The sequence below is a fragment of the Tiliqua scincoides genome, chromosome 2 (assembly GCF_035046505.1).
Source record: "Tiliqua scincoides isolate rTilSci1 chromosome 2, rTilSci1.hap2, whole genome shotgun sequence".
NCBI lineage: Eukaryota > Metazoa > Chordata > Lepidosauria > Squamata > Scincidae > Tiliqua > Tiliqua scincoides.
Window position 1 is genome coordinate 183,395,224 of NC_089822.1, and position 26,726 is coordinate 183,421,949.

Genomic DNA, 26,726 nt, shown 5'->3' on the forward strand with positions numbered 1-26,726 from the left:
AGGTGCCTCAATTCCTGGTGCCCAGGGGCATTTGCAACCCCTGTACCCCTGGGTCCACCACTGCTTCATGAACACAATTGTATTCTAACACCCCAAAACTTAGTGTTCATACTAAGAGAGCTCAAAAAAATGAAAACTTACAGGCTTCATAATCCTCTGTTTCTCATGGAACATGATCAGAAGAACCAATGCATTTTTTGCTTTAAAAAATTCCTGATAAAGCCAGAGTGCAATAATTTGTAACATTTTAAGTACCACTTTAAAGCAAAAGTACCTGAATGGGTACCTAAAAGTAGTGGATATGTCAATGAAGCAAACTCTGAAGACTGTTGACACAAGCAATGCCTCTAAGTTAATATCTTCCGTAGAAAAACTGACATTTGGCTATTGGCCTCTGCCCTAGGTTGTAAATAACAAAGAAGCAACAGAGAAGGGGTTTAAAAATTCCAAATTTTAATCCACTGACATTAGCAAAAGGCCAATCAGAAGGCAAGGGAGCAATAATTATATACACAAAGCAGCTCACACAATTTATCCAGCAAAGGACACAAGCTGTTCTGACTTGTGCCACCTCTAGATCCAAATAATCCAGACATATTGTATGTTATTTTTGCTAATCTCTGTGCACAGAGAGTCACTTGATACTTATAGGATTAGCATTCTGGAAGAATATACCTAGAGAAAAACCACTTAACCTTCAGCCCATTTGGAATATTGTACTGAAAATTAAACATTCCCTTCAGCCCCCCCCCCCCGCCCCAGGTGAAAAAATTCTTTCCTGAAATATCAACCTCACATGGATGAGTTTATGCCACATGCTCTTTGCTAGCAGGAATTAAATAAAGCAAACTTCGGTTGAGTGTATTAACCAAAAGAACCTATTTGTACCTGATAAGTGCTAAACAGAGTCAACAATAATGAGAGTTGCTCATCTCATACAAAAACCAAAGAAATTAAAGAATTTGAACAAGTACATTTAATCAGTGCTCATTTTTAATCTTCAAATCAATATTTTCTTTTCAACTGAAGCATGCCTACAAAGGCATCTAAAATGAACACAGCCAAAGAATACTGTTAACACAAGTTTCACCAGGTAAATGCTAACATGAACAGCACATGTTCCAGAATCAGCAAGACAAATTGATTGTCAAAAGATTGCATGAACAGACAGGCAAGTCTGCCAACCATTGTGAGTTTATCAAAGACCATCATTATGTTCTGAGAAAAAGCACACGTCATTTACAAAGAGAGTTATCAATCCCCCCTCACACCTGTTGGAGAAGCATCTCCAATATGGCTATACTAATTCAGAGTGGGTGTGAAAGCAATTTTACAAACAAACTACACAAAATATTTTAAAGTCGTTGTATAAGTTATTTGGGTTTTGACAGCTTCGCCAAAGAAATCTGAAAAGTATCCTTGGATGCTAGGCAGGGGTTATTAAATCAGAAGTCTGAGCTTCCCGTGAAATCCTGTCATGTAAAGAAGAGGCGTTTCATTACAATATATCCAGACAAATATTCTCTCCAGTTTCTGCTCCACACAGTCTAAAAATTATTTGTCTATAGCTTCCTGAAAAGGAAGTATAACATTGACCCAATCCTTTGCTGGTCCATTTTTTCTATGGAAATGCCTTATAAAAGACTGTACAAGATGCATTTGACCTCTTAGCTGCCTCTTTAAAATGAGGAAAGAGGGCCAAAAAGCAAACCCTAGCACATCCATTCTTGCAACACTTACTGAACGACCCAAATCCTGGCAGACCAGTGTTCAATTTCAAGAGTAGAAATGAACAGAGGAAGCTGCAGGACAGTCCTCATAAAGAACAAAGAAACATATGCGAGGTAAAGCAGATTTAAATCCAAGCATAATATTTGTGGTTCAGGACTCTGATGTCACTTTCCTTGCCACCTGAGAGCCCTTTGTGTTGAATTATATATACCACCTATTGCTGTTAGCTCGACACCTCCCCTTCAAACTTCTGGCACCCCACTGATAGGCAAGGACCCACCATTTGGGAATCACCACTCATGCATCCCTAGAAGAAAAAAAGTAGACAAGTGGGAGCAGAGAGAAGTGAAAGAGAGGGAACGGGTCTTAAGTTTACATGGTATTAGCCATAACATGCTAATTTCAAGATTTCATTCATCTATAAAAGGTCACGGGAAATGTGACACAGCAAAAGAACAAGTACAGGTTGTCTTGCATTTCACTGGTACAGGGCTCATCTGACAGAGGGTAAAAATGAATATACTAACAAAGCTGAAGAACTGCTAGGAGAACGGAAAGCAAAACAGTGGTCACTCTTAGCTGTGCTTGGTCAACAAAACCAATCAGAATAGTCAACTCAGAGGTTCAGTAACATGTTTTCCACAGTCTCCTACATATCTCTTTTCTCAACACTTCAAACCATCACCACCCACTCAAATTATATATTTTGGGCAGTTCTCCAACTCTCCCCTCCCCACCCCGCCTTGGATTCCTGAAATTCTTGGTGTTGCAACCTTTTGGGCAAAGCCAGTGCCACTAGCTAGGCCAGCATCCCAAACTGGCACAGTTACCAGTCACTAAAAGGAATTTCATGGCATAGGTTATTGGAACAGAAGGGATCCAAGATTTAAGTAAGTGGGTGGCGTTCATTCAATTATACCTCATCAGTGGAAATGGAACTTTAGTAGGATAACAATTCGAAGTCCCTGAGGAATGGATTCAAATTAGGCCAGAGCAAAGTTCAGAACTGCATTTTGCCCCAGACTACCATAAAGCAAAAGAGTCTACGCTCCTGTGCATACTGATGGTCCAGTCCCAGCCATGCAATACTACTCACCAGAATTCTTATTTTGGTTAAAGTTCTCATCAAGTAAGAAAAAAATGGTTAATCAGAGCATAAGATGACACTGAATCTCAACATGTGACATGATTGGACCTGCTTGTTCCCAGGACAAGGAGGAGTCCCACACAAAAGCATTCTCACATGTGGTTTGCGCAACCAAGAATTTTCCCATATGGTCCCACAGCTTTGTACACACACACACAGGGGGCCTTGCTACTGTTCCCTACTTCATACCTGCTCCAGGTTCCATAAACCTGACGGGTGGCCTTGTTTGAGTTAGAATTAAAATAGTGGACATCACATATGTAATGCATGGTCTACAGCAGGGGTGCCCAAACCCCGGCCCTGGGGCCACATGTGGCCCTAGAGGTCTCTCAATGCAGCCCTCAGGGAATCCCCAGTTTCCAATGAGCCTCTGGCCCTCCGGAGATTTGTTGGAGCCCACACTGGCCCGACGCAACTGCTCTTAGTGTGAGGGCGACTGTTTGACCTCTCAAATGAGCTGTGGGATGAGGGCTCCCTCCATTGCTTGTTGTTTCCCGTTTGTGATGCAGTAGCGACAGCAAAGGAAAGGCCAGCCTTGCTTTGTGCCAGGCCTTTTATAGGCCTTGAGCTATTGCAAGACCATCATTCATTCATATAAGTTCATCTTTAATATATTAATTTATGCAAATTTATTCAAATTTTAAATGTAAATTAATTCTTTCCCCCCCCCCCCGGCCCCTGACACAGTGTCAGAGAGATGATGTGGCCCTCCTGCCAAAAACTTTGGACACCCTTGGTCTACAATTAAGTGCATCTAAGGTAGGTCTCATTTTACATAAGGCAAGTGTAAACTCACGGCCTCTTCCCAATTTTAGTGAAGGGTTTACCACAGTTATGTTGACACACGGCCTATGTGTCCAAGTAATTCTAACTATAGAAGATTATACAAATAATAGAGAGTTAGGAATTGTGAGTAATAAAATAAGAGATCTGAGCTATAGTAAGGATCTAGTAATGTCTCCATTTCCTCCACAATTAAGATGTAAACACTTACTTCATAAAGATTACTCTCTCTCTCTCTCTCTCTCTCTCTCTCTCTCTCTCACACACACACACACACACACACACACACACCATCATCAAAAACCTGGCTGAAACCACTGGTATAACTGGGATCCAGAACAGGTATTTGTTTTACTCCAGTGGCAGCTTTCTTATGGACAACCTCTGTGGGTGCTATTTATTTTACAATTCAATCATACATTGAATCATTTAATAAAGTATACACAGCTGCCACCTAGAGGCTAAAGAACGAATGCTTAAAGGAAAATGGTTGAATTCCTATTTGACTTATAAACAATTTCAGTCTATAATCCTAGTTGCAGCAGAAACAGAGAGCCATGTTTTCTTGGCAAGCCATGTTTTCTTTAGGAACTGCTGCAGTAACAATTTGGAGGAGGTGCTGCATTTGCAGGAAAGCTTGTATGCAAGAAAACACCATGTACAACAATTTACATATACAGGTAATGCAGGAAAACCCATAGTCCCATGTTTATGAGGATGACATCATTGGCAAGCCATCTGCATTCTTCTACACCCTACTGTACAATTAGGCAGCATTCCATTTCCAGGCAAACAGACAGGAAACAAAAATCTGATCATCACTGATATATTTTATCCCCTCTCCCCCATCAACAACAAAAAGCATTACCCGCTTCACTGGCCAATAACATGAGCTGAGCACAGAATAAAAACAGTTATTTGCCCACATGGTTGGCTGCCATAGGAATCATTCAATTCACCCAGTTCAAGACCCCATTCAATTTCATCTTATCTGCACTGCCAATTTGCTCACACAAAAACAGTTACATAAAAAAAGCTGGTTTTTAAAAAAAATTGATCTATTGATTAAAGCTTCTCACAAGGAGACACATTTAAGGGCACAGTAAGTTGTTTTGGTTGTGAAATATTACTATAGTAAAAAGAATATTAAAAATGACTGCCTACCAATAAAATGCATACATTTTATTTACTCAAAATTTCTCAAAAGGGCATTTAATTTACTGCACACTCTTACATATGTTTATTCAGATGCAAGTCTAATTTTGTTCAATGGGGTTTACTCCCAGGTAAGCAAATACAGAATTTAAGTCTTAAGTTGCTAGACAATCCTGTGCATGTTTACTCAGAAGCTTAGAACTCCCTAAAAAATGGATAAAACAATAGAGGCAGATAATCAACAAAAAAGGCCTTTCAAGTGAAGGAGATGACTCATCAAGATGCTGATTTAGCAAGAAGAGCAAGTACATTAAACTGTGAGCTGTTAAGAGGAACTCATGTGAAATTTATTAGGAAAAAAAGATGGAAAGTTAAAGTATAGAGAAGAGAAGAGATTGGCAGACCTGTGGATATTTAGGATGGAGACAAGGGAATAGATAAAAAGAAAGACAGTAATGTATTAATTTTGTATGTTAGAAATTAAAGTTTATTACATGTCAATGAGAATTAATATAAGCTTTATAGGTGATATGTAATATGTATACAAATTTTAGTTTGATATTAATAGATGTTAGAATTTTAGAGGATAATTTTAATGAATTAGAATTAATTTTAGGTGATTGGACGTTTACGTATATGTTTATGTATTTAGTCATGAGGATAAATTAATTTTGGATGTTATAGATAGAGAAATGATATATGTAATTATTAGGATATTAAAAGTTGTTAGAATTTAGTATGTTAGATATTGGATTATGATATTAATTTTTGTGAGGATTTTATATGCTAGATATTGGAAAGACACGAAGATCCCAATGAAAGATGAATTAATAGAGAAAATAATGAATGTGGTGGAAATGGACAGATTTTTAGAGAGCTTGGATCAACAGTGAAACCGATATAGATTGAGTAATGAAAATTATTTTATGTTTGGTTGAAAATAAAGTTGTAGAAGCATAAGATAGGGCATTTAGATGAATGTATTATATATATGATATACGATAGATAAATGATAAATGCTATTAAGAGGCTAACGTAGAAGAGGAACTGGATTAGGAAATACGTAATGATTTATTAGTTATAGTGATGTATGATGTCTTGCACCCTCTAATATTGTGTTTATGTCTTGTATGTATTGTATTATGTGTTATCTGTGTTAGTTAATTTGTTTTTGGGAAAATTAAAAAAAATTATTTTGTTTTAAAAGGTCTTTCGTTTTAAAAGAAAAACCAACAGAATGAATTCAATTTCTGCCAAGATTCCCCCAAGCTTTTAACAAACTGCAAAAAAGCAAAATATTTAGTTATCATCCTATTTCAGAAGTTGATAGACATTAAAACACTTTCTAGGTACCAGCATTAAAGAATACGTGGAAGATAGATTTTTGCACTACCCTCAGTAAGTGTGAACAGAATGCAAACTAGGGCAAAACAAAATTGAAACATAAACATTCAATTTGGCTAGATGAATGGTTAGTTTCGAAGAGACCACTTCCAAATATCTTAGCTCAGTCAGGGTTAAGGACAACCAAGTAGAAATCTGATGTAAAGTCACACGACCCAACATCCATTGAAGCAGGGGGCATTTATGAGCATGACACTCTTTTACCATGTTGTTCATTCACTGCAATCTTTTGAAGCAGCATAAGCAAGAGGATTTTATGGATTAATGCTGGGAGACAGGAAGGAATCACTGATGCCATCTGTCTAAGGTCTCTGAAGTGCCATCATTTTGGTAGCATGCAAAGCCAAACTGCAACTGAAACAGACTGTTCTCTGTGTATCCTGGTCAGGATCCATCCATCCCCAGTTCCCACCATCTTCCCTGCCTCCATTGCCAGCTCATTTTTACCCTTTCCCTCAGTTTATTTTGTAATCACAATACTGCTTCAGTTGCATGTCAACAGATATGAGAGATGACTACAGGAAGAATGCCAAAAGGAATTCGCTCTGTTCTGTTTCCAACTGCGTGACAGATTCCACAACTATAGTAAACATTCCTTACTGAAGGCTTTTGTGACACTCCTCCCACATGACCACAAATGTGACTACTCTTCTCACACTGAATCACTGCGTTTACTGAATCACAGTTAAACAAGGTTAATGTAAAAGCCATTAATAGTCTACCATTTCTTCATTAATATTCAAGCTGCTTTACTAAATGCAAGAGTTTTAACTACCTGCTTCATATCACGGTAGAAGAGAAAGAGGATTTGCTTAAAAGTAGGCATCACTGACATTCATTAAAAGCTAACTATATTTTTGGCTTGTGCTGGAAGTTAGTTTGTTTACATTTCTCACATTTCACTTTATTATTATTTTTAGCTTTTAAAAAATACTCAGGAAAATGAACCTACAGCCCATGACAGCAATTAAGTTTTGCTAGACGTGATCCTCAGTTCAGCTTCTCAATATAACCTAGAGGCAAGTTTTTTTCTGTCACTGAAATCCTAGCCTTTGCTTCCTTCCCCAGTTATTCCCAGCATTAGTGCTCACAGTACCCCAACCACTCTCTACAATTTCTGTCTCTGAGAGGGGGAGGAAGACTGTTGACCTAGATCAGAGGTCTCCAAATCACGGGACCTCTGTGTTAAAAAAAAGCCTTCCCATGGGGAACAGTGCCTACCGTTCTGTGCTGCTATTTGTTATTTTGCCAGCCAATCTTCTTGCAAAGTCACTCCAGCTAGCCGTTTCCACTGGAAAATCTGGCCGCAGAGCCTGCTGGGGCAACAGGTAGCAGAAGCGGCTGCCCAGCAAGACTTTAAAAGGAGATCAGCTGGCAAGGTAATAGGAAGCAGTATGGAACAGTGAGCGCTGATCTGGAAGGTATTCCGGAAGGATCCGAAAGGGAAGGTATTTTGCAGGCCGGATCTGGCCCACAGACTGGGGTTTGATGCCTGCTTGCCTAGATAATACAGAATCCATGCAATACCACACAATCCTGCTTAATCCCACCTTGAGGGAGGTAGACAGCACACAAGCATAAAGGAGAAATACATGCAAGATGAAGTCTGCCTCTCACACACTTTGACTCCTTTCTCTGCTCTACCTGTTTCAGACAAAGGAGTTTGCAATTGGTGGGCATGGATCCAGAGGAGTGGATCCCAGAGTGGCCCTGGGGAAGGCCTCAGATAGTATCAGGGGGAGGGGGTTTACCTCCTCCCTGGTGTAGCTGTAGTTCTGGTCTTGGGCAAGGATGGAGAGAACCACCACCTCCTGCCTCTCTCCAGCCAGCCAACTCATCACTGGCCTTTTCCTTCTTTATAGGATCAGCTCTCTGTCCCCGCCTCTTCCTTCCTGGTGAGGCTTAAAGGGAAATCCCTGGCCCTGCCTGGCTCTATGGCCAGCATCCTCTTTCCTCCTTCCCCATACCTCTCAGTTTGCCCCTCAGGCATGGGGTTGCTCAGCACCTCTTGCTCCTCTGCCCAAGCCTCTGTCCTGGTTGCTCTGCTCTCCTCCTCTACCTGGGGTTGCCCCCTTTTCATCCCTGTCAGGGTCTCACAGGGCTGCGTTCGACAGCGGCAGCCCTCCCCTGCTGAGGCTTGGGGGCTCTCCTTCAGACCAGCTGGCCAGCTTGCCCTTCTGGAGACCCCCCCTCGAGTTAAGTCAGGGCCCTGGTTGGGTTGGGGGTCCCTGACAATTTATTAACATAACCATTTATTTAATCCATATATTTATTAAGATAACCAACCCTTTATATGACCCACATGTTTACTAATGTAACAATATCTTTCAATGACATAACAAGATGCTGTCACCTGCTGACTTTGAAATAATAATTATCAATTCAATTGTTATCCAGATTTCTCCCCGATGGGTCCCAAAGTGGCTTTCAAAAGTTTATAAAATATACACAGTTCATAACAATTAAAATAAAAATCCCTGAGAACATAGCTAAAAACAACTAAAAACAACCAGCAGGATAAGAATAAAATACACAAAACCAGCAAAAAAAAATCCATAAGAGCCACACAACATTCTAGCACTAAAACAACCATACACATTTGAAAGGGCCCTCTGATTACTGGATTATATGGAAGAAAATACGGATAATTATACAGAAGAAAGTGGTCCTCAAATACACTGGCTCTAAACTATATAGTGCTTAAAGGTCAAGAACATCACCTTGAGTTGGGTCTGAACACAAACCAGCAGCAATCACTGAAGCAGCAGGTCAACAGAGTCAAACCCCCAAACTCTCGTAACCACATGAGCCACCACATTCTGTACCAACTACAGTTTCTAAACTGTTGCCCAGGCAGCCCCATATAGAGTGGGTTACAATAGCCTAATCCTGATGTCACAGTGGCATCTTTTTCTGCTTTTCAACTGAAAACCGGAAGGCCTTTCTGAGGCCTGTAGAGGCTGCATGCAGCCTCCAGGGGCTTCCGAAGAGCCTTCAGAGGTGACCGGAGCACAGCTCCAGACGCCTCCAGGGGGTTTGTCGCTCCAGAGATAGCAGTGGCTCTAACAGTGATCCAAATTATCAAAGTGTATCAAAGTATCAACAAGTGATGAGGTTGGTAATGATGTAAAATTTCCAGTTCAGCCAAACTCCAAGGTGCAGAGAGCTCGGCTTCAAGCTGTGCCGCTTACTGGGAACACTGCCCCCACCCCATGGATTGAATGTTTTTCCTACGTCCTCCCCGGTTCCTGTGAACCCAGGTTCAAAATTCCAGCCCCGCTTGGCTTGGAACATGATTGCAATATTGAAGGGTGACTGAGTGAGTGTGTGCATGTAAGTGGTTTCACCTCCCCAAGTCACCATGTGAACAGGTAGCTTCCAATCATCTCACAAATAACAAAGTAGCTCTTGGAAGACAGAGGTCTGCCCAGCCCTAATTAAAAGTACCCATAGTGCCCTGTTAAAGTACTTTTTAAATTCCAATCAGAATTTTAAACATTCAGATTTTAACATCCTGTGCAGCTCAAGCTGAAGCATAAGAATCCAGAGGATGCAGAGAGAGGATCTGAATAACTTTGAGCCCCATATTTTATTGCTTCCAAAGAAATGCTGCACTGATAGTATGCAGTGGAAACAGGAGGAATTTGCACCAGTGATGGAAGGACTAAAGAAACATACAACTCACCGATCCATCGCTTCTACATCAAAGCAAAATCTCTTCTCTATCGAATCGGTTTTCCGACGCGTGCAGGATTTGAGCACAATGGCTTCATCTTCACCCTGGCAAAGACATCAAAGGTTAAATCACATTATTTGCTAAAACACACACACACACACACACACACACACACACACACACACACACACCCCGCATATACTGTTAATGAACTTGTTCAGAATCCCAGGTCTTGGGCAGCCTGATCCTATGTGTGACTGGGCTGCCAGCTGGAGCATTCTGTAACAGTGGAACAAAGCTCTTCTGTTTCAAAATGGCTGCAGACAGAGGGCAGAGTGCTCTTTCATTGTCAGTTATTTTGGGAGTACAGCCACAAGAGGCGGCAGCACTCCCCAGATGTCTCTGGACCTCTTAGTGCCCACCAGAGCAGGTAAGACAGTGGCAGGGAGGGGGCGAAACAGGGCAGTGGAGAACAAGGCAGAGAGGTTGTGGGGTGGGATCTTATCCCCTCCGTTAGCAGATTTCTAGGAAACACCATCAGGAAATCAAGGTAGTAAGCTTCCCAGTGGCCATGACAATCATTTTTCAAGAATACGCAAGTCCAGTGCTGTCAAACACGTTTCATACAGAAGGCCAAATAGCATTCATCATGTCTGCTGAGGGCCAAAAGTGATGCCATTAAACAGGTCATAACCAAAAATAAGCACTTTTTCTCACTTACTTGCAAATGAAAGAAGAGAAAACACGCAAATCTTGATCATATTTCAAGATAAGGGACAGCCCAATTTTCATGTGGACTATTCCAGCAGTAACACCTCAGCACTGCTCAGAAGCTGAGAGTCCAAGGGCCGGATAAAAAGCTTTCGAGGGCCGTATGTTTGACACCCCTGCGCTAGTCCATTTTTAAGCAAGACTGACAGATTTAAAATGTTTTCATCATTTAAAACAGACCTATTAAAATGTTCAGTTCTGGTTCTCTTTCATCAGTAGGTTTTAATTCTATGATCCAGACTCTGATTTCAAACACTGGTTTTCTCACCAGGTCAGCTGGTTTAAGATACATTTCATACAGAATACATAAAACTCCTTTGCTTGTGATGGAACTCTATAATATGAATATATGAGGAAAAACTACTTAACTTGAGAAAAATATCTTTTATTGTTTTTAATAGTTTCAGAAGGTTTTCACAAACAAAATACATACAAGAAGGTATACCTGGAACTGCGGATAAAGAGTCTGCCTATAACTTTGTACATATAATCATACCAATAATTGAAAAATTTTTAAAAATTGAGAAATTACAGCCAGGGTCACCCTGACTGCTGCCTCCACCATCTTGGGGTGGCTTCTCTGATACCCTCCTGTGGCTTGGCTTCCTGGGCCAGGTACCCCCACAGCCACCCTCTTCAAACACCACTGCATCTAAGGTCAGTTTTAAACAATTTGACATCCCACTCTAGCCCACTCAAGTGCCAGAACACTTCCCCAGTTTAAATATAAGGAAGAATTTTCCTCTGCTTATCAGATTGCTCCCCTCTTCTGTTCTCAGCTTTAGTCCAGTTCAGGGATTCTTGGAAAGAGCTGGTGGGTGGGGAGCTAAAATAGGACTCTACAGAGCTATGCTGACACACATTCCCTGCTTATGAATCATACTGCAAGAAGAAAGACAATAAGAAAGATTGGGCCTATTCTGCTTGAGAAGTCCTTTTGGCAAAGAGCTAGAGGTGCACACCAAGCAGTAATTCAGCTTCAGGGAGTGACCTGACCCAATAGGAAGAGGATTTAAAACCAGGATAGCTGCCCAGCCTTGAAGATCCAGAAGTAGAACCAACGCAAATGTAAAAAAGCAGAATAGTGCAGGGCAAGACAGATAAAATGATTCACCTCATCCCCTCAACATATGAGCCCTAAAGAATATCTGCGAAGCATCTCTCAATTTTGTATGAAATCACATTGCAAACCGGTCTGTCTGTAGAATGGGTCCCTTTGTTGAAGTTTCTATTTTAAATGCTTCTCGAAGCAGACTTCTTCTATGGAAAGGTTTTCTGTGTTAACCACTTTTCAGAGTAAGCTCTCAGTTCTACAGCTGTACATATGGGCCAGAGGGAACCACATCAAGCCAGTTCAGACCTCAACTTGTTCATAAAAGGCCCTTGTTCATAAAAACTGGCTTGAAGATTTTAATCCTAATCGCACTCTATACTCATGAAGACCTGTTGGTCCTCCAACATTTTCACACTGCAACTGTAACATCACAAGCACATGCCAAAATGGCCATTTCCATAAGGAAACAGAAAGTTATAAAAATGGGCCAAGCGTCAGAGTCATGGCATCTGCCACAAGGAGAAAGAGATGCTGCTAACTCTCTAATTTCTTGATGGCAGATGATTTTTATCCAAGGTGGAGTAGCCACTGGCATCTCTTATCTAGCATGACCAGCACTTTGCCTTTTAAATTGAAATGAGAAAACGATCAGGCATTAGAATAACTTCAAAGCTTGTTAACTATGCAATAATTTCAACATCCTAAGTACTTCACTGCTAAGGCCTGTCTAAATTATGTCAATACTACGCTGGAACTGATGGATTGATTGAACAGTTTTTCCTTGATATACAGCATTTCTCATGATGACATTAACTGGATGATGCAATGTTTGTTTCATAACTCTGTCGTATGTTTAATTGTTTAAAAATGACAGCATTTTATGTAACTTTGCCCTTAATGAACATTTCACAACCCTGTTCCTCTTAGGATGGTCCCAGAACAACTGTGTACACAAACAGATTTCCTGCACTTACCCCTTTTCCACCAGACTTCTGATCAAATGGAACCATAGTTATTCGTTTAGATTCACTCTGATACGTGCAGTAATGCTTGACCCAGGATGTTCCAAAATGACCTAAAACATACATCAAGAGAAAAAAAAATCTGTGAAAGTCACAGGAAACTTCTTAGTTGGTGCAAGACTTCCTTGTGTAGTAATGACATGATCACAGCATAAAAGCACTTACGCTTTTCCTGGACATAGAGGTAGCCCTCCATTGTGAAAGGACTGATGCTTTTGTGCTCATGAGGATTCTCTTTCATCTTCCTCATCAAGGATTCAACCTCTGATCGTGTGCCTTCAAAACGGTTTCTTGTCTGCATTTAAAGAGAAGAGCAAAACTGATCTTAGAACTTTTGTCGATTTTTCCAATGCACGAGAACCTACCAAAAAGCTATCAATGTGCTGAAACCAACAAGCAGCAACTAACTATATTTTTACACTTCTAGAACCTTCTTAAACAAAGTAGCCAACAATTCCAACAGTCACACAAAGCCAGGATGGCCCTGGCTAAGAGGAAGGGCTCATAATGAACTGCAAGCTTCATATGAACCGTAGGTTACAAGAGCCTGGAGTCAATTGGAGATCATATGGTGCTAACTAGCAGTATATCCATACACTGGTACATGAATTTGCCATGAACTATTTTTACCTTCCTCAATGGAGATAATTGTGCATACCAGTGTTCACATTGTGCGTGCTCCACAGCAATGTAACCTAACAGCTGCAGCTAAGGATCAATGTATCCAGTGTTTTAAAAAGTCAGTAGTCACATGTTAACCTGAGGAGTACACATCTACTTTTGATTCACACAATCTCAGATGTATGGGTGCGCAAGAAGGTGATTGAACAAGTTGATCAAAGAGTCAACAGTAAACCATGTTAACCAGTCCAATTAATGTAGTGAACTTAAACACAGCTAACGAATGTCAAGCACCAAAAAAAAAAAAATCACCATATGGGCTAGAAAGATTTTCTTCCAGACCATTACAAAACCTTTCTGAAAATCTGCACAGGTGTGAAGAAAGTCTTCCAATGTGAACTGCGACATTTTACACAAATGGTTTGGCACACTGAACCCAGCGTGCAAAAACACATTCAACATTTTTTGCGCAGCTCTAAAGTTTAAAAAATGCATTGAAGCACTTTACTAAAGAAGTGAACCAGATAATCAATACATTGTAGATTTTGAAAGGTCCCTTGAATCAGGCAGCAGCTGTGATAAGTATACAATTGCTAAGTCTGTACTGAAGGAGTTTCCCTATCAGAACTCTGGATTCTGTTTTGATGTTCAGAAGACTATTGGCGATTTCGTGTTCTGTTTTGAGTACAGATAATGAATTTCCAGGCACTGGAGAACACAAAATCACCTGAATTACCTGGGTAGTATGTAGCAATTTGTTTTCAGAGGAACAAGAAGGTGACTATCAACTACCTAGCAAGCAAAATCCCTGAACCAGCAGGGATCTTCTTTAGGTTCCTAAAGGTGCTCAGTGGAAACAAGTCCCTCCTCTAGTTATCAAGTACATAGAGATCATATAGAGTGGAAAGTTGCCAATGTCAACTTCTGGCAGCAACACCCAGGAAGTAAACAACAGTTCTCAATACTAGCTGAAGTTACATCATGCGTGTGCTTGTGGATGGACAACTAGCGTCAAAGTTTCTAAGACCAAAGAAGGAAATAAGCTGAGGTTGATGCTGTATGCTGGATTGCCAGGTATAACACCATACACAAAAAAAGCTGCTTGCTTGCTTGTAGCTATACAAATTAAAAATGTTCTATGAAAAGTTAGCAAGTCACCAATGAAAAGTCTGCACCTCACAGGAAACATTTCCAATTAGTGCTTACATTTTGTATGCTGATTGTCAGCTCTGTCTTGAAATCGCTGAAATCCTTTGCAAGCTCATAGCCATGATGGTAGAATGTGAACAGCCCTTGCAGAAATGCCAGCAGCTGGACAGAGAAAAGCAAGCACTCAAGTTAGGAGAGACAAGTGTTTTCACTGGATTCCACTGTATTGTTATTGCCCTGCTTTTTTCCCACTCAACCAAAAGAGAGAAGAAGGTTACAATTCAATGTACAATTACTAGACAGTAAGCCACACCAAAGAGCAACTTGTTTCCAAATCAAACATCTATACCAGAGATTCTTAAGCCATACTCAAGCACAAATATATGCAATGATGCATGTATGCATTCAGGGGGCATCACAATGTCTTGCTCAATCCAAAAAACCACCTGGTAGACAAGCATGCTATTGAAACATATGCATATCTACAAAACAAGATAGAAATGTTCTTCTGGGAAAAAACATGCATACGCACACACAACCCAACCACACACAAGGTCATAAGCAAAATGAATAACAAACACGTGTTCTTGCATAACCCTATTGACTTCGGAAAACACATTCACCTGGGACTATACCTAAAGACCTTTTAATGTCATTTCACCTGCTTGTCATACTTTGCCCCATTTTAAAACACTGGCAGTCCCTTCTTCATTCTCCCCACCATAAAATATGTTGCATATTTTATGGACAATCCCACAATGGTTTGAAAATGTTCTGAAAATCAACTATATATTTAAAACACCACATTTGAATTGGCTGCTGCCATCTGCAGATCAGATGTGGAAGAGACAGAAAATTTAAAGAATCTTATTTAAAAAACAAAAGATTTTTTTAAAAATTTGCAACTAGAATACTGTACACATTATTCCTTCAAAGCTCCAGAAAGGAATAAAGGAAGGAAGGAAAGGGCTCCAGCCCACCCCTTATTTTCCAGAGAGGAACTGAAATACAGAAAAAGCCAGTAATGTTCCAAGGCCCTAAAGTATCACTGGAGCTGCTTTTGATGAGAAAAGAAAAGAAGCAGTCTCACTTTTTGTTGTTGTTTGAAACAAAAGGAAAACACATTTTCAGAGCTGAAAAGACTTTAAACTTCAGTATACTTCTGTTCTGAGAGCAGACAATGGTGCTAAAAAGAGCAAGTTCCAGATTGCATATCATCTGTTCAAATTTCATCTCAGCTCTAAGACTGGGCAGTTTTAGCCTATTCTCTTGGCCTCAGCTCTTTGTCTGCAACCCATTTATCTGGGGAATCTGCCATACAGGGCAACCCTTCCTTATAGGGCTCTTGAAAAAATTACTGAGACAATGTATCTGAAGCACTCTGAAGATTTGAATTGTGCTATTTAAATGCAATATTAATACCTCCGAAAATGCCGCTTCCTTTAACACTGTTTTGTTACAGTGCTCTTCATCCTGGGTTCACTGACAGCTGTTATAGCCAGTGGAGGCAGCAGTTTCTGGGCAATCAACCTCAGTTTCCTTCAACCTTCTATAGCACAGGTCTCCAAACCACGGCCTACTTGCCAAATCTGGCCCTCCAGGGGTTTTTATCCAGCTCCCCAGCCTCTTGGGCTAATAATGGGGGGGGGGGGGAGGGACAACACTTTCCCAGCATGTGAAAATACTGCATTCAGCCACTAGAGGTGCTGAATGTAATGCAATGTATGGAAATAAATTATTCAGTTACATTGCATTACATTCAGCACCTTTAGTGGTTGAATGTGGTGAATACGCATGCTGGGAGACCTGGACTATAAATATAAATTGTCTACTTTAAACTTATGAGGAGCAGAAAATGAGAAAAAAAGTTTGTAAGTTTGTCATAGGTTGCTTGATGCTTTTTCAAAATCCATTCCCCCTCTTCCTGTGCAAATCAATTTTGCCGTCTTCTTCCCTCCTCCTTCCACCACAACCACTTATTGTACTTAATCAAATCCATATTGTATTCAATCAAATACAAATACACTTACTGTATTCAATCACATGCAAATTCAAACAAATACGGTGTATTATTTATTTTCCAGCCCTCAACACAGTGTCAGATATATGAAGACGCCCTCATTCCGAAAAGTTTGGAGAGTCCTGTTCTATACAGGTGCTATTTCAGACAGCTCTCGGTTTTTCTGGAACTGATTCCCAGTGTAAACAGGAGTATTAATGTACCTTCTACTAATTAAAGATTTGCCTTCCTTAGGCTTTCTTTGTTCCTTTATTTTAAGCCTCACCCAAGTTTTATGAATGTGCCATATGAAAAAGGGGTTTTTCAGTTATCAGTCTTGTTTCCTGAACAAGCTGCTGCTTGCTTAAGCAAATACTTCTGCTCTCCATGCTTCCCCATTCCAAGTCATCAAGTAAGCCCACCACCCCTGCAATTCTTGTACATAAGTCACACTTTGCCAGGGTAAATATCAGGCAGTAACAAGTTACTGCCAAGACTTCTGTTCACTTTCATTTATTCTTCACCAGAAGGTAATACAACCACTAATCGACAGACACAAAAAGGTGTTACAAAACTCAACGGAAACCCTGTAGAGAAGGGTAGGGATCACCCCTTCAATTGTGCAGCAATTTCAACTCTGTGCCTGCTCCAAGGTTTAGAGAAAGGAGGTTTGGCTGCTGCAGTGCCAAGGCACTTCAAGCATCTCAGCAGTGCAGGGCCAAAACCAGTGATCCCTGGCAACTTTTTCTAGAAGTCAAAGAAGGAACCACTGTGTTGCTGAAGTACCCAGAGTGCCCCAGCAGCAAAAACCAACAAACCCCCAAGACCCACCCCAGCTTCAAGATTCAATCTGAGGCTCCATCCCTAACCTCATACAAAAGGTACACAGGGGAGGAGAGGGACCAGTGAATGGACAGTACCCTAGACCCGACCATGTTTGGCATGGCTACCAAGTCAAGCCAAAAGCAGTGATTCAGTGATCTCATCAGCTAGAAATGAATTCCATATCCAAGAAGATGCAGTTCTCTATTATGGTGAATAGTCAAAACCTTGAGGCAACCGTTTCACTATAGCCATAGATTCTATATTAACTCATGGAAGGAGGAAAGCTGAGAGGGATGGATATGATTTGCTTAATACAACTGAAATATTTATACACAGAATGCCAAATATTAGAACTGCACAACATAATGATCTCATTCTTTCAAGTTAGGCTAGCAACCTAATCTGATGCATGCAGAATTAAGAATGCCTCCGTCTTTACTGAAGTTTCAGGAAAGGTGAAGACTAGTTTATTTTAACTAGCTTTTAGTTAGTTAGCCTTTCTCTGCACTGAACTGTTTTTATTATATTATGCTTTTATTTTTGTTTTTATTTGCTTTGATGTTTATTTTTTGTTTTTAAACTCTGCAAGCCCCCCCCCGAGCTCCCTTTACAGAACTGAAAATGCAGGATGAAAATAATTAGTTCCCAAGCCTTGCTGACCTCACCAACTCCATGGTTAACCTTAATCAAGGAGCATGCTGATTAACCAGCTGGCTTCCAGAGCCCTCGCTACTGCAGCATCAGTAGGGTGCAAAACAATAATGAAACCAATTTAGGTCCAGAAAAGGGCAATCAAGGGTCATCATGTTGCAGAAGAAGGCTCCTTCATGAGCTCACTTTACAAATAAAACCCATTCATTTCTATGGAAAGTGTAAAAAGTTGAGAGACAGCACCCAGGACTGATAACAAATTGCTCCTTTCTCTTTCCAGCTTTTTTCCCTTCCCCAAGCACAACTGAAAGCCACTATGCCAGCCAATATTTCCAGTGTATGGACCCCTTCAGTTGCTGTGTAGCAGCTCAGTGGTGTTTGCAGGCACATGGCGATGATGTCATTCATCAACGCCAGAATGGACAATTATCTTTAGTGGGCCACCTCACCATGTGCCTCTTCTCCCAGGAAAGCAGCTCTAGCTCCTGTGTCCCCTTCTTGAACAGCTACTAGTATAGCCTAGCCTGGGATGGCTTCAAAGCCCTTTCTGACTTTTTGCACCTCACTTTCAAACCAGGAGTTTGCTTGTCTTGACAGCCTAGCTCTATGATTCTTGCAATGCAACACACACAGGTCAGGAGAAAAAGGAACGGTTTAGACTTATGTTTAGACTCTATCTTCAGGGTCTAATCATATGAATGGCTAAGCAACATTAATTGGTTTCTAATTTGATTCCACTTTGGCATAATTGTAAAATTATTGCCACAATAAAGTAATTGTTGCTGTACCTTCACCCTCATCTCCCTTGTCCATACCCACCAACCTTAACCTTGTCCTCTAGCACTGGCTACTGCACAGGATCCCAGCAGACAAAACAGATTTCCCCCACGTGCATATGTTGTTCTGAAAAGCACACCCAGTAACAGCCAGTGGACACCATGCTTCCACTGCCATCATGGCAAGGGTACAGTCCTGTGTTTTTTTGCATCTTTCAGAGTCTGCTCTAAGTTTATAAGCAAACTCCTAAGTTTCATCTTTACATTTTACAGACTAGAGAACATTGGGCTCCCACCACAGTCTCCCTTCTCTTCCTCTACAGTCTTTTCTTGCTTACCATCTGCCTGATTAAAAGTTCTGTAAAACTCAAAACTCACCATTTTATACTTCCTTTCATTTTTAGTTAGCCTTAAATAAAGGCACTATCTTGATTTTTCTCAAAGTAAAAGTAATTACATAACTAAGAAATATTATACATACAAACAGCAGCAATCTAGATATCCATATATGGAGTCCAAATGAAATGCACACCATAAACAGCCACCAGTATTAATCACATTAACATGCTAATTTGCATTCAATTATAAATGGAGTTTAACAAATAGAGTAACTTAAGTTTCAGTCAAGCACCAACAGACTATTGCTCCTTGGCAACCCTCTACTGAAACTTAAAACTTGGGCATTACTTGGATTTGGGCTTGAGTTTTACAGCTGTTGAGTTTCCGGCTTTCTGACCTAAACAGCAATGGCAGAGACACCTTCAGCACATCTTCTGTGCTCCAGAATAGTTCACAGGGTAGCAGCAGCCAGAAGTGCTTGCAAAGCCACAAGTTTTACTTACAGGTTCCACAAACTCAAACATCTTCCTCTCCTGAACTTCTTGTACTTTGAAGACATACTCAAGAGAGACTTCGTAGAAATGCTGTCGTACAAGATCCACCTGGACGTCAGCCTGTAAGGGTGATATCAAGGGAGGAAAGTGAGAAAACACAGCTATTAAATGTGAACATTTGGTATCCACTCAAAAGCAACTTTCACAAATGATGCAGATTTAGTTCAGGACCCTAGAAAAAACACACAGTTTTTTATATATATCAAGTTTACAACAAAATATATATCAAGTTTACAACACAAATCATGTTCTGTAACTGGATGACTGAAACACAGAACTGGAAAATGGCAATATCAGGCTAGAAAACTGTTCCAGGCAACCCTGAGATTCTGTCAAAGTTTATCAAAGGTTCTTTGACAAGAAAGTCAGCAATGGAGGACACGTTTCCCTAAAATCAATCACCCATCATTTTCCATCTTCCTCTACAACATGCAGTCAACAGGAGTGCATCAGGTGTGTTCAGGGTCACAACTCAGTTTGAACAGAGTACCAAAGAGGTCAAAATTCTGACAGATTTTCCTGTTCTACCAAACATTATACATTCTTGAACACTTCCCACAATCCTCTGCAATGTACATGTATTCCACAATAGATGTGCAGGGGATGCCTGACAGATCAACCCATGAGGAAATGATTCCTTACACACAGAAAGCCTGAAAAACCAGGTTAGCATAAGTCAAATACCTTCCTAACATCCTTCTTAATTTGTACATGGTTACAAAATTCAGAATCATCTTTTATGACACTGAAGTACGCTCAGTCTGTAAAATGCTGCATAACCTTCCTCAGATCAAACAAGGTAGGGATGATGGGGGCAAATGGCCAGAGTGGGCAAAATGAGACTGAAAAAAATAAATTAAAAATATATAGGAAATAAGATTACTGTAGAGCTCAGAACCTGCAACTAAAGCAGAGTGCTGAGTTCAGTTCAAGGGCTGCTGATTAAGAGAAAAATTCTGAAGAGGATAATAAGTTCAGAACAGGAAGGAAGACATACCGTAGATACTCGCCTATATGGCAATAAATTTGTCCCAAAAGATGGCTCCTGAATCAACCCTTCGCCTTATCTGCAGGGCCACTCGGGGTCAGGGCTGTTTCGGGCACACTGCGGAGCAGCAGGGGTGCTGCTGGGGAGGGTGACGCGCCACCCGCTCCCCCACTGTGTGCTTAGGAAGCGCACGACTCTACACCTCAAGTGGGGAGCCTGACAGAGCTGCTCAGCTCGCCTGCCACTCCCTCCTCCTTGCTGCTCCTGGGCATTGCAGTCCCGCCCGCTCAGGCTTCCCCAGCCTGGTCTCCTCAGCTCTGACTTCCTCCTCCTCCGCCCCTGCTAGTCTTCGCAAGGACAGGAAAGGGGAGCAAGGGAGCAGGAGCCTGGAGCACAGTACCATGCATGTCACCAATGGGGTTTACTCCCAGCAATGTGCGCATAGGATGGCAGCCTTTGAGCCCAAGCCTGTGCATGCCTACTCAGAAGTAAGTTCCATTATTGTCAATGGGGCTTACTCCTGTCAATCTGCTTCTTCTGAGTGAGAGGGAGGAGGGGAGCCCCCCACACAGCCTTCCTCCCTCCCACCCACCCCCCCACTCCTGCACTGCCTGCTTCTCTCTGCCCTTCAGCCCCAGCCCCTTTCTTCCCTCCACCAGCCTTCACTATGTTAAACTGTTTTCTCCCCCTTCTTGACTGCTGTGGCCCCCTTATCTTCTCTCTTCCCCACTGTCCCTCTTTCTCTGCCCCCTATTTACAAGCCATGCCATCAGGGAAACTGACCAGGAAACTGAATGGAGCAGCTGACAGCAGTTTCCATTCGCACAGCCCCCCAAAACAGAGAGCAGAGCTGAACCAACTCCCCAGAATCACTCCACTTCTTTAAGAGTGGAACCCCCCCCCCCCACAGCCTTGATCCTGCTGTAAATCAAGAGGAGGAAACAGCCCTCAGACCAGGTGAGGGTGGGCTTGTTCCAGTTGCAGGATGCACCTTCCCTGAAAGTGGCAACACTCCCATCAAATGACTCACAAGCTACAGTTCAGAGCACCATTACTTACAAATAACACCCAGGGAAAGCAATAGGTCTGCTTCTGAGTAAGTAGGGTTTCAGCTATGTGCAGCTGCACTTGGTCACAGTCATTTGCTGTTGCTTGTCTCTGCTGTAAATTGAATTGCACACTCCCAGTTGTGTTCTAAGTTGTATGTAGAGCTTCTGGCTTAACACACCAGACACCTTAAAGGTGGATTTGATTCATGGATCTCCTGCAGTGATTCCCAATCTTTTTCACTTGCATATCCCTTGGCAGCCCATTTCCATAAATTGTACCCTTCATATTAGCAAAATGTTTGTAATTCATAATACAAGCCCTCATCTCCTCTATATGAAAGCCCAGACTTCATGTATTTATCACAGCGTTTTCTCTTTTTCTCTGTTTGAAAAACAGAAGACTCTGCCTTTGCACTGTTTTGCACCAGAAGTGCCCTGAGAAATTCTGGGTGATTGATCACTTTCCATATTATGTTTTAGCTTTTTTACTGTGCTAGTTTTCAATCACTGGTTCATACATGAATTGATGACCAAAAACTAGCTATTGGTGGGGCTTTCACAGCCAACTACCTACCTTCCTTCCTGCCTTGCTGGTCCTGCAAAGCATTCTGGAGCACGACCTGCCTTTTTCTGTCATTATGCCGTTCTTTTTCAAGTACCCCAAAGGTTCTGTTGAGCGCCCCTGGGAGTACATGAATCCCAGGTTGGGAACCACTGTTCTATTAGTATGTTGTTTACAGTGAACAGAATAAGTTCACAGAAAAATAGAAAGTTTTCCTATTTTCCACCCCATCTGCACTTTACCAGGGCTGTCAAAGGGTTGTCCAGTCTTTCAGATGTTTGGCCAACAAGAGCAAGCTAGAGCAATATCTCTCAACACATGAACTATTGTCTTCAGCTGATCCAGATACCCGTGAAACAGCTGTATGTTATTAATGGAGCGCAACACCCACTCTTCTAAAATTACCACAAACAACAAACCTTTCCACACACATCTGTCTTCCTCTGGCATGCCTCCCCTTCTGAAAGCCTAGCTTGAGCAGCTAAAACATAAGGTTTTTCCAACTCCAGAACATGCGGCCTCATCTCCTATTCATGCAAGAGTTGTGCAGTTTAGACAGTCCATTCAAAATGTAAACATCTAAACAAAATATTATGCCCCAAATATGTTACAAAGATTATACAGGATTGGTGGTTGTTTTTTAATTTGTTGCAAAAAGTAGTAGTCAAAGTGATAAGAGCTATTCTCTGTGCAGACACCCATCAGGCACTCTACTGAACTGTGTAGGTACTGAATTGATAGGTGTAGTGTAAAGTCAGGAAATTCAAACCTCTTCTTGATAAATAGATTAAAATACCCTAAAATAGCAAGAATGAAATTGTAATGTGAAAGATGTCCACAGGGTGGCACTAGTATTCAATTATTTCACAGAAGACTCCTGCAGACAATAATTGGCTGGGTACCTCAAAACAAGGCAGCTTTCAGCACTCTACCACACATTCTAGTTATCCTCAGTGTTCCCTTAGGATTGCTGGGTCAAGCAGGTGCAGTGGTGGTAGAAACCGCTGATAGATTTTCTTTTTTTAAAGCACAGGAGCCATCTTAGGTTTCTTGACAATCCTAAATTCTGTGGCTCTCTATCCCACAATCCCCATGACTTTTCTTTAGCCATCTGCCCTTCCCTCTAGTTCATGCATATCACTTCACTGCTTATTATCCTTGTGCCTTCAACCACCCTTCCTCTAGGCTGCCAGTTTCATGACCCCCATGGATACTGAAATCCATGGATGCTGAAACATGCTTTATGTGGAATGGCCCTTGAAACCCTTCAGAAGCTTCAACTGGTACAAAATGCAGCTGCCTAGATACCGACCAGGATAAGGTCAACATTAGAATCACATTTTGTCTCTTTTTGTTCTAGTTCAGGGGTAGGCAAATTTATAACCATTTTGTGGCCCTCAGGGACCCCCAATCCAACCTGCAGGGAGCCCCTAGTCTCCAATGAGTCCCTGGCCCATCAGAGACTGTTGGAGTCTGCGGCAGCCCACAACTGCTTATGTCTCCATGTGTTTTGGGCTTGGTCTGTATGTTTTCACCATGCAAGACGTGTGTGGCAAACAGTTCATAGTTCTCATGTGGTTCTACATGCCTGTATTATAGTTCTCATGTGTATAATAAATAAGCTCAGTAAAATTCATTCATTCATATAAAGTTCTGTCTTCTAATGAATTCATTATGTAAATTTATTCAAATTAGAAATGTAAATCAATTCTTTTTTTCCCCTTGACACAGTATCAAAGAGATGATGTGACCCTCCTGCCAAAATGTTTGCCCACGCTTGTTCTAGTTGAAGGGGATACAAACTTTTTTCAGGGTAAGATTTAAGGCTCTTTAAAAACCCTTTTTAGCTCAGGATGAGGATCTGAAGGCTTGTCTTCCTCCATATGAATTTCCGCCTTTCCATTAAGATTCAGAAGTTAGGCCTTCCTGCATATCTCATGGACCTCTGACATGTAAGAATGTAAGATGTTTTCAGTCTCCAAGTGGGATACATGTGAAAACCTCCTCTCAGTGATAGCCCCAACCCCTTAAGGTGCGCCTGGCTTTCTCCGTGCCAGTTTTTCCACAAGGGACCAACAATGTGGCTTTCTCGGTAGGCTTTTCCTGGCCTCTCTTGACCCAGTTGCTGCCTCTTCTGATGCAATTCACTCTGTCCTCATTTAAACCACTTAGCTGCTGCTCTTGATTTTGTTTCAATTGTGCGACGTGTGTTGATTGCTTTAATTTGTTAATGTAAGATGTTTTTAGTCCCCAAGTGGGATACACGGTTTTTTAAAAATAAAAAAATACATTAAAAAATATACATTTTTAAAATGAAAAGGTAAAAGAACAAGTCCTTAGAAAGAGGAAAGAAACAGAGGGCACTTCCAAAAGGTAGCATTCATGGTGGTGTGCTTATTTTGATAATTTTTCCTCTATTCATGGCAATGGCTTATTGTCACTCCTGTACTCTTCAGGGTCAGTATCCAACACATTGCCATTTCATTGTTTGTTTGTCTTTTAAAGGAGGGTGTGAAGTTGTAACATCATTTTGGGAAAAGAGTTCAAAGAGATGTGTACAGATTGGTAAGCGCACCTTGTTTCAACAGCTACTGTATTTTAAACATCATCTAATAGTTGCTGAAACTCTCAGCAATCTTAAAAACAATCCCTTAGATGAAATGCAAATGATCTCAAAATTGAATCTATCAAATACACATGCTTAGAACTGCAGCCCAAGTCTTGCAATATGCAAACAGTTGGAAAGACCCACATAAGGGATAGTGTGACAAGAAGAAAACAAGATACCAATCTTACCTCTTGCAGTTGGGATTCCTTCTTCTTGGAAGACAGGTTTAAGTGCTTTTCTAAAATGCCACAATATTTCTCCGTCTCCTTGTCATACTTTTTCTTGGCTTCCTGCCAAAAAAAGCCACATATAGGCCATCAAGAACAATTTGCACTACAGCAGCTTGTCACCGCTCCCATCCCATCCATTAGAACAGCAAAGACAATCGTGCTATTTTTCGATCCACAGAATAATTTCTACCCACAAAATCAGACCAAATAATAAATGTAACACTGGGGACATGGTACTGTCCTTCTGATCAAAACACTGCAATCTTGATTTGGAAAAAAGAAATCAGTGGAGCATCCAAAAGTATTGTTGTAATGGGTGACTTCGCCTTCAACTGGGTAAATTCATGCTTAGGCCAATTTAGGTAAATTCGTGGTCAGATCACAACAAAGAGAGAACACTTCTAGATATACTTATAGCCCAAACCTATCTGCTGTCACATTCTAGCATACAACCACACCAATGGGCTGTGCGCTGCATGCTATCGTGAAAGAGGCTATCACACAGCCAGCAGGAGGTAAGTAGATATTTTTTAATTAATGAGAATATAAAGAATGAGCCTTGATGATGAAGAATTAGCACAGTTTCTTCAATGGGAAGTTCTACCTCACTAACCTTCAAGGGTTCTTTACAAGTGTCAACAGCCATACGGTTAGAGGTGATCCAGCTGACATGCAGAGGCATAGCTAATGAAAGTTTAGCTTGGTGCAGAGTGCAAAATGATGCCCCAGAAATGACACCACACCCAGACTTTTAAAAAAGTGAAAAATGGGGCAATAGAATAGCTAATGCATCTGCTACATGGGGCCAAAGAAGATTTTGTAGCTCCCCTCCACAGTGAAGTCAAATTTAATTTATTAAGTAAATAGATAAAATGTTTTCTGTTAATTGGCTATAACTTTTGATAGAATACAGATATTCCAGCACTGTTTGTTTCATTGCATTCAGCATTAAATTACCTTCCCGATGATATACAATATCATAGTATTATTTGTACATGCCAAGGTTTTCACAATTCTGGCCACTAGTGTCAAGTTCAGCTTGTTGCCCCCTAAAGCTTGTTGCCTGGTGCAACTGCTACCCCCTGCACCCCCTTAGCTATGCTACTGCTGACATGGCATACTTGGGCTGACACGGTATACCTGGGCTTTTAAAAAGTTTTACACAAAGTCCCTCAAGCAAAGGCTCTTGAGTAAACTTAGCAGTCATGGAGTAAAAGGACAGGTCTTTTAAGGATTGGCAGCTGTTTAAAGAAGAGGAAGAAGAAATAAAGGAGCACTTTTAACAGAAGAAGTACGAACTAGGGTTACCCGAAGAGCTGCATTGGGACTGATGTTTAACTTGTTCATAAAGGATCTGGAGTTAGGGGGAAAACAGAGGTCAAGTTTGCAGGTGTCAGTAAAAAATCAAAGCAAATTGGGAAGTGTGGCCTCATTTTGAATACCTTATACAATTCTGGTTGTCACATCTCAAGGACTTATATTGCAAATATGGAAAATGTTCAAAAAATACAGTAGCCAGAATGTTTGGGGTTCTAGAGCACCTTCCTTGTGGAGGAAAAGCTTCCTTGTGAAGGAAAGGCTACAACTGGTGGGCATTCATAGACATTCATAGACTGGAAAAAATGAAATTAA

General features: G+C 41.1%; 1 protein-coding gene across 5 annotated transcripts in view; it reads right to left on the reverse strand.

Annotated features, from left to right (window-relative positions):
- Positions 1-26,726, reverse strand: part of ARHGAP26 (Rho GTPase activating protein 26) — a 311,057-nt gene that overhangs the window by 193,234 nt on the left and 91,097 nt on the right. For all 5 annotated transcript variants that reach the window (XR_010793663.1, XR_010793662.1, XM_066613312.1 and 2 more), the window contains exons 5-10: positions 25,053-25,154; positions 19,607-19,717; positions 14,571-14,675; positions 12,909-13,038; positions 12,696-12,796; positions 9,906-10,000 (exon numbers count right to left, since the gene is read on the reverse strand). Coding sequence is in view for 3 of the 5 variants with exons in the window: in XM_066613312.1 (XP_066469409.1) it covers positions 9,906-10,000; positions 12,696-12,796; positions 12,909-13,038; positions 14,571-14,675; positions 19,607-19,717; positions 25,053-25,154 (644 nt within the window). In the remaining 2 variants the exon portion in view is untranslated. The remainder of the gene's footprint in view (positions 1-9,905; positions 10,001-12,695; positions 12,797-12,908; positions 13,039-14,570; positions 14,676-19,606; positions 19,718-25,052; positions 25,155-26,726) is intronic.